Source organism: Phragmites australis, chromosome 15 (assembly GCF_958298935.1).
Source record: "Phragmites australis chromosome 15, lpPhrAust1.1, whole genome shotgun sequence".
NCBI classification, from domain to species: Eukaryota; Viridiplantae; Streptophyta; class Magnoliopsida; order Poales; family Poaceae; genus Phragmites; species Phragmites australis.
In genome coordinates, this window is record NC_084935.1 from 2,916,024 (window position 1) to 2,926,386 (window position 10,363).

General features: G+C 42.3%; 2 protein-coding genes across 2 annotated transcripts; one reads left to right on the forward strand and one right to left on the reverse strand.

Moving 5' to 3' along the window:
• The first annotated feature begins 631 nt into the window (after nt 1–631).
• LOC133892558 (serine/threonine-protein kinase VIK-like) lies at nt 632–5,168 on the forward strand. Its single transcript, XM_062333406.1, has 11 exons — nt 632–1,079; nt 1,761–1,835; nt 2,491–2,607; nt 3,118–3,212; nt 3,436–3,556; nt 3,642–3,721; nt 4,129–4,188; nt 4,263–4,384; nt 4,470–4,555; nt 4,634–4,746; nt 4,849–5,168. Exons 1-11 carry the CDS (start codon nt 756–758, stop codon nt 4,970–4,972), a joined length of 1,317 nt encoding a protein of 438 aa, XP_062189390.1. The 5' UTR covers nt 632–755; the 3' UTR covers nt 4,973–5,168.
• Nucleotides 5,169–7,175: 2,007 nt separating this feature from the next.
• Nucleotides 7,176–10,107, reverse strand: LOC133892559 (transmembrane emp24 domain-containing protein p24delta9-like). Its single transcript, XM_062333408.1, has 3 exons — nt 9,560–10,107; nt 7,620–7,696; nt 7,176–7,517 (listed from the first exon to the last, which is right to left on the reverse strand). The coding sequence occupies exons 1-3, from the start codon at nt 10,013–10,015 to the stop codon at nt 7,373–7,375; spliced, it is 678 nt and encodes a 225-aa protein (XP_062189392.1). The 5' UTR covers nt 10,016–10,107; the 3' UTR covers nt 7,176–7,372.
• Nucleotides 10,108–10,363: the final 256 nt, after the last annotated feature.

Consider the following 10,363-nt stretch of genomic DNA (forward strand, 5'->3'; position numbering starts at 1 on the left):
CCTGCGAGGCTGTGATTAGTAGCGCTAGGCATTCCAGATCCGATCGCGAACGCGGCCCGAGGGGAATAAGGGGCTGTTTGCTTTTTGTCTCAATATACTAAGTTAAAGTTTAGTCAGAGATTAGATTAAGTTAGTATCAAATTTTGATGTTAAAACGACGTTGGTTGTAAAATCAAGTTAAAATTTGACTAGTTATAAATTTTGATAGGTGACTTGATGGCTTAAAATTTACCTAAAAACACTATAGAAAAAATTTAGTTGGTCAATTTTTTAAAAAATATAACTAAAATTTAACTTTGAATTAAACTAAAGCCAATTTTTTAAAGTACGGATAAAATTTACTTCCTCCGTTTCGCAATATTTGTCTATGGTTTCGAGAGTATCTGTCTCAAATTGTTTATCCATTGTGGTAACAAAGATACTTTATGATTCATTTTACTGCTATACCCTTAAGTGCATGCATATATTTACTCCAATACTAATGAGTTACTTGCTCTTATTTTTTAATGACTAGAAGTAGTATGATCATCTCTATATATTTTTCTGTTTGATTTTAGTATTTTTTAGTTTGTATATAATGATGAACGTGAACAAACATTCCTATAGAAACTTCTTTTGACCCTAACCAAACAGCTCTAAAATCCCCGCGCCGGAATAGTAGGATTCCAGAAGGGCGCAGGAGGAAGAGAGAGAAACCCTTGCCACTCATCGGATTCATTCGGACACGCGACGGACTTCCGAGGGCGGGAGAGGAGATGAGCGGGGCGGAGGAGGAAGCGGCATCGGGGGGCTCCGTCGTGGGGAGCGGCGCGGGGTCGTCGGGGAGCGGGGGAGCCCGGCGGCGATTCGACGACAAGGGGCTCGTGGCCCGCACGTCGCTGATCCTGTGGCACACGCACCAGGACGACGCCAACGCCGTGCGGAAGCTGCTCGAGGAGGACGCCACGCTCGTCAACGCCCGCGACTACGACAGCCGCACGCCGCTTCACGTCGCGGCGCTCCACGGCTGGCACGACGTCGCCGAGTGCCTCATCGCCAACGGCGCCGACGTCAACGCCCAGGACCGATGGCAGAACACGGTGAGTGAGATTGATAGCGCGAGCCGCCGATCATCCTTCCCTCGTCTGGGCGTTTGGTTTGGGGGCTTTACGTGTTTGGTGGTGGAAGGTGTCGGTGCTGGGGCTGGATTTGGGCTCTGCTCGTGTCGTGTTGAAGTGGTTCAGATTGTTGATTCGGGTTGAGATCTTCAATTCTTCATGGCTTCTGTTGCGGTTGGATTCGGTTTCGTACGAGATGAATTGACGATTTGCTATGGCCATTAGTTTGCGCTCTGAAGCTTTTGATTCGGTTGAATGGCCGTCCTGTCATCTTCTGCGTTGGACTTGGATACCTGTTTTGTTCAGGGTTTGGACCTTGCCGTGTTTGCGAATTTGCAGGTTCTGCTGCTAGTGGGGGCTCGTGCTACGTTTGGTTTTCAAATGCGTCGTTCCTGCAATGATCGGTTGATTCGGGTTTTGAAGCATCGTTGTTTAATATTTGTTGCGTCGATAGACAATGTATCGCACTTGCATCCAGTCTCTGTTGTTGCTGGTTTGGTTTGATGCTAAGCTTTGATGTAAAATTGGTGTGGAACGTCTTGGTTTTTGCTTGCTGATTGCTTCTATTTGTGTTGCAGAGGTGTAAACATAGGCTGGTTTTTGTCCAAACTCAGTATTATGATGGCACATTTGGAATCATCGCTGGTTTTGGTTTATGTGCAGCCACTTGCTGACGCGGAGGGAGCAAAGAGGCAGGCAATGATCGAGCTGCTCAAGGAGCATGGTGGATTGACATATGTACGTGGTTGATAACTTGGATTCGGTTTAACAAGTTTCCGTGGTTATTGCATTGCAAAGTTTTAGGGTTGTATAGATTTAACCACTAGCTCAAGATTACTAAATTTGTAACTTGAACACCAGGTATTCCAATTCCACCAGTCACTGTATGGTATGGATTTTTTTGGTGGGTGAGTCCCCTATGTATCGCTCTGCAGCTGTTTTCGGCGTAATGTTTCTGAATTTGTATCCACGATATGTGGTTCCAGATATTGTTATCAGAAGTAGAGGTGTCATATTTGCATGTGTCAGAATTTTTTTTGCCGAAATGTTAGGTGAGGTAAACGGTGCATTATTTGGAACATGGATATCTTCGTGCTTTACACATGTGTATCAGTTAAAAATGGCAGAATGTACAACAGCTGTGTCGCCATTGATGCACAAAGTGATGGAATTCAGTTTCGGAGATCATACTGGTTTGTCTGTTCTGTTAATGGAGAGTTTTAATGCACCTTTCGCGCACAACTAAATTAACTATGCTCGTTGTAGTTGGGATGAATGCTCTACTGGGCTAAGAGCTTTTAAATTGGTCATTGTGATATCATGATTTTTCTAGGCTGATGCATCATGTAATCTTTCTCATATACTTTGGATTTCTCTGATTTTTTTACTGTAGGGGAAAACTGGAAGCCATTTTGAACCGAAGTCAATTCCGCCACCTCTAACCAACAAGGCTGACTGGGAGATTAACCCACTTGAATTGGACTTTGCAAAAGCAGTTATCATTGGAAAGGTTACAGATCTTGAAACAGCTCTTACTTAATGCAATTATTTGATAAAGCATTAGCATAGTTTACTTATTTTGGTATTATCCATCATGACAGCTGATAAATACTCAAAGTCAATATTGTTAGCCATTATTGATTATAGATGGTCTTAAGCTTTTCTCATGTTGTGCAAACTGACCGTTGTGTATTTGAAACTTGCCATTATGTTGGTGGTTAGTCAACTAACGGACCATTCATTTTCAAGGTTAGAAATTGTTCATCGCTTGCATCTTAAAGTTAATTACCGATGAACAGATTTTGTGTACATGCAAGATGCAATACATGAGCATGACCTAATGGTGCTAAACATGATTTGAAGAGATAAATGGCTGTCTAGCTCTCCCACTGAAAATAAACTTAAAATACAATGAAGTTAATGGACATATCTATTGCAAAGAAACTATTTACTGTACTCGGTGTTTAGTTCTTTTTGTTATGGGTTATATTAAGTTCGTCAAACCTGCAAACTACGACAGGGCTCTTTTGGTGAAATTTTGAAAGCAAATTGGCGAGGAACACCTATTGCTGTCAAGCGCATTCTTCCATCCCTATCTGATGACAGGCTGGTGATGTAAGTAAGCTTTGTTCACATAGTCACTTGGACTCCCACTGTTTCAAAATAACTGTCAACCTTCTTGTCTACTCCAACTGATTGACTAGGATGTGATGTTTGCATTAATTGTGGTTAACTGATTCTCGTCAAAGGTGTGGGCTGTAGGTGTTCTAGCCTTTTGCCACATGTTTGTGTATGCATTCTCATTAACTCTCTTAGCAAATTTTTGCTTGATCTGCAGCCAAGATTTCAAGCATGAAGTGAACTTGCTAATAAAGCTGAGACATCCAAATATTGTCCAGTTCCTTGGAGCAGTCACAGAAACCAAACCTCTAATGCTAGTTACTGAATTTTTACGAGGAGTACGTATTTTGTTTTGTAAGTAACTGTCATTCTGTTTGGACTATTTGGAATACCTGCTCATGTTAAGTTAAATGCATTTCTCAGGGTGATCTTCATCAATATCTGAAGGAGAAAGGTTCACTCAGCCCACTTATTGCTGTTAATTTTGCACTAGACATTGCAAGGTACGCTCACCTCTTGTGCTGAATCTGGACTCTTAGTACATAATAGATCATACTTAATCTGGACTCAAATGATTGATGCTATGTCAGCATTTCTGGAGTCCTGATATGCTTTACTTTTAATTTCAATAAGTTCTGGCTCACCACATATGGGTCACACTTCCACTCATTCCATGTAGTAGTTAAAAAAAACTCGACCAACCTAGGAGGAACTAGGTGGCTTTTATTAAGAAGAAATAGGTACTCAAATCCGCGCTGAAGAATACTCAAACTTTGGTGGCTTATGCGTACTTCCACACCCTCAAACAACTGAGCTAGGCCCAGTTCCTTTTCAATTTAGTAGTTTGGTTCCAGTAATTCTTCGGCGTGATATTGATTCATGTTCTCTCTATTAATGTTCTCTTTTGCAGGGGAATGGCCTATCTTCATAATGAGCCTAATGTTGTGATTCACCGGGACTTAAAACCAAGGTCTGTGGGATTTCTTGTTTTTGCTAATGCGAGAAGCTTTTTGGCCTGGTCTAACGTAATGTGTCAACTTCTAGAAACATTCTTCTAGTGAATTCGGCTGCCAACCACCTGAAAGTTGGAGATTTTGGTCTCAGTAAGATCATCAAAGCTCAGCATGCCAATGATGTATACAAGATGACTGGAGAGACAGGAAGCTGTGAGTTTCAGGAGCTGCCACTTGCCTTTGAATCTCTTCTCTTGAATTCATATGAACTAATTGTTATGATTTCGTACAAACATAGACCGGTACATGGCCCCTGAAGTTTTCAAGCACCGGAAATACGACAAGAAAGTTGATGTCTTCTCTTTTGCCATGATACTGTATGAGGTAATTTCATCACCTAAAAAATAAGCCAGCAAGTAAGTTATATTACTGAATGACAAGGAATATTTCGTCTGATTATAGATGTTGGAAGGCGATCCACCTTTCTCCAACTACAAACCTTATGAGGCTGCTAAGCATGTGGCAGATGGGCATCGCCCAGCTTTCCGGAAAGGATATGCTCCTGAATTGAAGGAGTATGTACAAGCCAAACAACCCTTGACATTCTACCGTTGCCATGTTGATGTAAACCAGTGTCTTGTGACTTTAGTATTTTAACATGTTTTTTTTTATTGCAGTTTGATTGAGCTATGCTGGTCTGCGGATATCGGTCTGAGACCATCTTTCTTAGAGATCCTCAAGAAGCTTGAGAAGATGAAGGAGCACTTAACACACGATAACCACTGGCATTTGTTCCAGTAGCAGTGCATATATTCATTACTACAGGTGGCGTCTCGAATGGGGTTTTCTTGGGAGATCTGACATTCATCAATGTACAAAATTAGGTGCCGCGAGAAAGGTCCATTGAGACGTCCACTTTTTCGTGCTGTTTTACTTGCTACTATTTATGCTAAAGAAAACAGAAACCTTGTTTGTACCGCATCTTTTCTTTTCTTCAGATTCTCTCGCTGCTTCTATGCTTAGGTTCTGAAAATGTGAGTTATTAGACTATAGTTCTGAACCTATAGGTGGTTGGGGCTCAGATGGCTTCCTGCCCTTTCCAATTTCTCGGATCTTCAAATCGTTGTTGAGAGGCCTCAGCAGACATGGAAAGTGAATTTGTTGTGCATTCTCGTGCATTCAGAGAACGAGCCCTCAGCTCAGTGGTAGTGATGTCGGTAGCGATCAAAACGTTCAGTTTCATATTTTTTGTTCGGAAACGAGTCAATAATGATAATGCTAGAAACAAATATGACATCAATAATACGAGAAAATCGAAAATTATATTATCAAGACAAAAATATACCGGTATATATATATATTGATGTCATTAACTCTCTTAGCAAATTTTTGAGCATAAATAGTAAAAAAAGTTGATGTCATATTGATTCATGTCAATATGACGTATATATAACATAACGTAGCCTCAAACTATCAAACATGCATGCTATCTAGCTTCCTCTGCTCAGTCTATGTCTATCAAACACAGCAACATATCAGCATGTCGATCACCATATGTACCATGACTCCATGAGCACTTTTAGTTTCAAAGTGGGTTTAGATGTTCTGAACATACTGAAAAACACAAGTTTTTGTTTTTTCCATTAAGTGGAAGGGGCAAGAGCATAATTTTGAAATAGAAATCTGTGCAGCACAATTAGACACTGGAGGGTTTGGAGTCCATCAATTTGGCACTGGCGGGCGGCGGCTGGCATTGGAGTCCGTCAATTTAGCACCAAGCCACGATGGCCGATGGGTAATGGTCGGACCTCCTACGAGTGACGAGTCTCACAGGAGTCGGACGGCACGGGACTGCCGGACTGGGTTGTTCGCTGTTGCCTCGAGGCTGGAGCCCTGGAATGTTGGGCCGTGCACCGTGGGCCAAGGAATTCAAGAATTATTGTCGGAAATTTCCGATCCAAAAACAGAAAAACTCGGAAACAATCAGAAGTGGCTTAAATCGTTTAAGCTATAGTTTTTGTATAGTTTTATCGTTTCTATTTTTATTTTTTTAAATATCGTTTCTATTTTTATTTTTTTAAATATCGTTTCTAGCATCTACAATCAGAGAAGTTCAAAAACAATCTCTAAATTTCCGAGTTTTACCCTTTTTATTCTCATCCCTAGATGTCGATGGGCAGCCTACCCACTCAGATTCGATCCCTAGATCGGCCAGGGTCTCACCGGGACTTGCCCCCAAAATAAATTCCATTGCCTCATGTGTGAAGGCACAATAAAAATACGATGTACTTGTCGTCTGCAGAGTGTTGGATGATTCCGTTGATTCACTATGGATATGATTGTCTAAATTATGTGTAGTGTGTAGTTATAGACGTGTGCATGTGTGTGAGTGTGTGCTTGAGTGTGGAGGGTTGGTGTGTGTGAATATATTCAGATACTACAACTGTTTTCCGTTTCTACTGTAAAAAAAAAATATCGTGCATTTTGTAAGTGTTCCTTTGATGGAGAAACAGGTTATCTGTGAACTTTATAAAGAGAAAGATTGGATATTTTTTTGGTACGGTCTGTGTATACCTGTAGAATTTGGAGAAGCAGATTCTTCGATGCAATATTTTAGATGAATTGATCATCTCACGACGCTCCATTCTCAATTTTCACTGAAACTGATAACCAAACTGTTGGGCACAAGAACAAGCAGCCGGACTGCCGGAGCATACTCCAGCTACTGTACCACCGAATCCGACAATAGACCAACCTGGTGGCGGCGTCGGTGTTGAGGCCGAGGTGGATCTGGAAGGCGCCGTTCCTCGAGCTTTGCTTGGACATTGGTGCCAGGCTCCTTGTTGCTACTTGCCAGTCTGTTAACGTTGCTACTACTTCTATGATGATTGCAGACTAACCAGCGATTACATGTGGCAGTGGCAGTCCAGAAAGGCTCAGGAACGTCTTGTTTTTCACAGCTTCAGAGTTCAGATTCACAAGCACAGAACGGAAAACAACACGGTGCTCCAAATCACAATGAACTATCGACCGGAAGACATTTTAGTTTTTTACAACCTTTTTTAGAATTTCAACTCGATGGGCTTGAGCACACTGAAGCATATTTCTCAAGTATGACAAACATCGTCTCTTACATGGGATCACACAAAAAAGTTACACCTAGCCATTCTGTGCTGTGATCTATCGTGAATCATGGAAGGACTACAGCAGCTTCTTTCTCTCGAAGAAGGTCTTCAGATGCCACAGCTGCAAACCCGCCACAGATAAGCAGATGCCAAGCGTGAGGAAACCGAGCCAAGCCATCCTTGAGTTTGTTTTCCTGTTCAGGTTCTGCATTTCCTCCTCCCTGGGCACATGAGAAGGCAACATTGTGATATCAGAATTGCCTCACAAACTTTTACAAAATCTAGTTTTACGCCTGTCAGTTATAGGTGATAATATTTACTACCTTTCACGTAGATAAAACATTTCTTCTTGGATATCTTTTATAGTCTCCCCTAGCTTCTTCAACTCCAGTGCCATCATCTGCAACATACAAGCAACAACACATGCATGAATGGAGGTACTAGCTGTAAGAAACAACATGGCACACGACACTATTATATAAGCAGGCCATTCTCACAAAACAAGACAAGGTCAGGGTTCTCAGTCTGAATAATTGATTATGACTTTGAGCAGTATTAACACAGCTAATAGCGAACCTGAGGAGCAAATACTAGATGGCACACAATTATTAGCAAGATCAGTTATTGTTCAATCCCTCGACAGCATTAACTGTTTCATTCACAAACCCAAAGTATGCTTCCAAGGCGAAGCAGATAAGCTACCTAAAGGCCCCAAACACGCCCAGTTTTTGAAAGACTGTAAGTGCAAGCATGAGTCTTTTTTTTCTCCCATTAAAAAAAGGAAAAAGAGTCAAACAATACGCTTATGATCAGCATTAACATGGAATGGTTGTATGCTGAAATCCTGGCACCCTAAATTCATAATATATCATCTCTATGAGTCCTCATCTACAGAACTTTGTGCCAAGAGGGATAGGCTTATTTAACCTCTGTTCGATTAGAATCTAAATCGCACAATGTAGTTGCAAGAAGTCATGCATAATTAAAACAGGTAAAAGAATCCCACCAAGTCAGATATTAAAACATACAAATGTCAAATGTGTACTTGCAATTCATCCAGTACAGTCAGGTCCGCATTTTCAAACCATTCTGCACAACTTGTTTGAAACTGGCAAGTACACATTGTTATAAAAACCAAGAAAAAACACCACCAAAAGAGTAAAAACAACCTTTTGGCGACTGAGCTTACCTTTTTCCATATCCACATAGAAGAAAAGATAATTGAACTATAGCACGAAGTTACTAATATACTTAAATTTGAGCTACTTAATTCAAAATCCAAAACCACACCAACATATTTAAACAAAAAGAAATATCCAACCCCACAACCATTTAAAACAAAAACAAAAATCCAATCCCACAATGTTATGGAGAAGTATCTTCGGCAGAAGGTTAGAGATGGATGGAGATAGATTTCGGTTAGTTAGTTGGTTTGGTTAGAATCTTTAGCTGGGAGATAGGAATTGTTAGCTTGGAGATAAGATTAGTTATTCGGTTTAGTTAGAGATAAAATTGTTAGATGAATTGTTAGGTGCTGGCTCTATTTAAAGAGCTGAGGATAATTGGCATTGGAAGCAATGAAATAAATTTAGAGTCCATGTAATTTGCTGCTCAGAGCCTCCTTGAGAGGGTGAGTACGCTTCGTATCCCTAGCCGTATCACACAACTATATCATACTTGAACCCAGCCTCTGGCTAGAAAAGATCAATCTACCACTTTAAAAATATAATGCTCAACAAAAAGTAGCAAACCTACAAAGAACACAATAATGAAGCGTGTAAAAAGGTTACAAAAGCATACATGTTCCATACCCAGATTGAACCTAAACATTCTTCCTTACTTCAGTATACCAACAGCTGAAGAGCTCAAACCAGTAAAATCGAGCAGGCCAACGTACAAACACACCAAAATCACTACCAAACCGAACTTTGGCAAACGCTCCCAAACATCGATGTGGCACAGAATTGGTCAACAAACATATCTCCGTGCACAACTCAGTAAATTACTCCTACCAAAATATTCCAAACCCACTAACTCGCTACTCACTCCACATCCAAGCACCCGAATTGACAGAACAGCCTTCGACCTATATTTCCTGTTGTTACACACAAATTGGCACCTAGGATCAGTTTGCTTAATCCAACAAAGTCGATCACTAGCCAGCGCTATCGCTGTAGGGCAAGTTAACCATGGCGAAATAACCGGATTGGTACCGAATTGAGCAAAAAGCGGAGTACCGGAGAGGGGGGAGCGAAATACTCACATCGACCTTGCCCTTCTTGGCGACGCTGGGCCAGTCCTTGGCCGAGACGCCGCTCCTCCAGTCGAACTCGAACACGACGGTGACCGGAGGCTTGTGGTCGGGCGCCCAGAAGCAGGCCAGGTAGTCGCCCGCCTCCGTTGCCGTGAAGGCGAAGTGCCCCGACTGCACGTTCTCCGCGTAGTGCATGCTGTTCCCGTACGGCGACGTCACCCTGAGGGAGATGCGGTGGGATTCAGGGAGCTGGGCGTCGGGGAAGTTGGGGTCGGGCCCGACGACGTGGTACTTGCCGACGGCCATGGCGTTAACCTTGATCTCATCGGAGATGCACTTGGTGTGCCCCGACTCGAGGTCGAACCGGAGGGCGCGCGCCGGCGGCGGGGCCCAGAGGAGGGCGAAGGCGGCCAGGAGGAGCAGCCATGACCTGGGGGCGGTGGATCCGGGGCGCCGCGCGGCCATGGCCGGAGATCGGGGAGTCACGGGACTGGTCTTGGCTTGCGAGTGCGATTAGTGTGGAAGAAGGTTTCTAGATTGTGACGTCAGAGTGCTTAAAGTTGCAGTGTAGCTTGCGACTGGGGATTATTGAGCAATTAGTCACCTGTCAGAATTCGGCTAGCTCCAAAAATTTACTCCTCTTTTAAACTGTCGCCAAATTTAGCAAGCCTCTGGTTCGTTAGTCATATCACATACAATCGTCGTCCAACATTTTAGCTACTCAAATTTCAGACAGCGAAATTCGAGCAAAACTTTGAATGTTTTTAAAAAAAATTTAAATGGCCCAAACCAACACTTGCAAGCAAAGTTATG

Coding starts and splice junctions, on each gene's coding strand:
- LOC133892558 (XM_062333406.1), top strand. CDS start 756: ATGAGCGGGGCGGAGGAGGAAGCGGCATCGGGGGGCTCCGTCGTGGGG. Junction 1,080..1,760: donor AGGACCGATGGCAGAACACG/GTGAGTGAGATT, acceptor GTTTATGTGCAG/CCACTTGCTGACGCGGAGGG. Junction 3,213..3,435: donor TCTGATGACAGGCTGGTGAT/GTAAGTAAGCTT, acceptor CTTGATCTGCAG/CCAAGATTTCAAGCATGAAG.
- LOC133892559 (XM_062333408.1), bottom strand. CDS start 10,015: ATGGCCGCGCGGCGCCCCGGATCCACCGCCCCCAGGTCATGGCTGCTC. Junction 7,697..9,559: donor CCAAGAAGGGCAAGGTCGAT/GTGAGTATTTCG, acceptor TGTATGTTGCAG/ATGATGGCACTGGAGTTGAA. Junction 7,518..7,619: donor ATGTTTTATCTACGTGAAAG/GTAGTAAATATT, acceptor TCATGTGCCCAG/GGAGGAGGAAATGCAGAACC.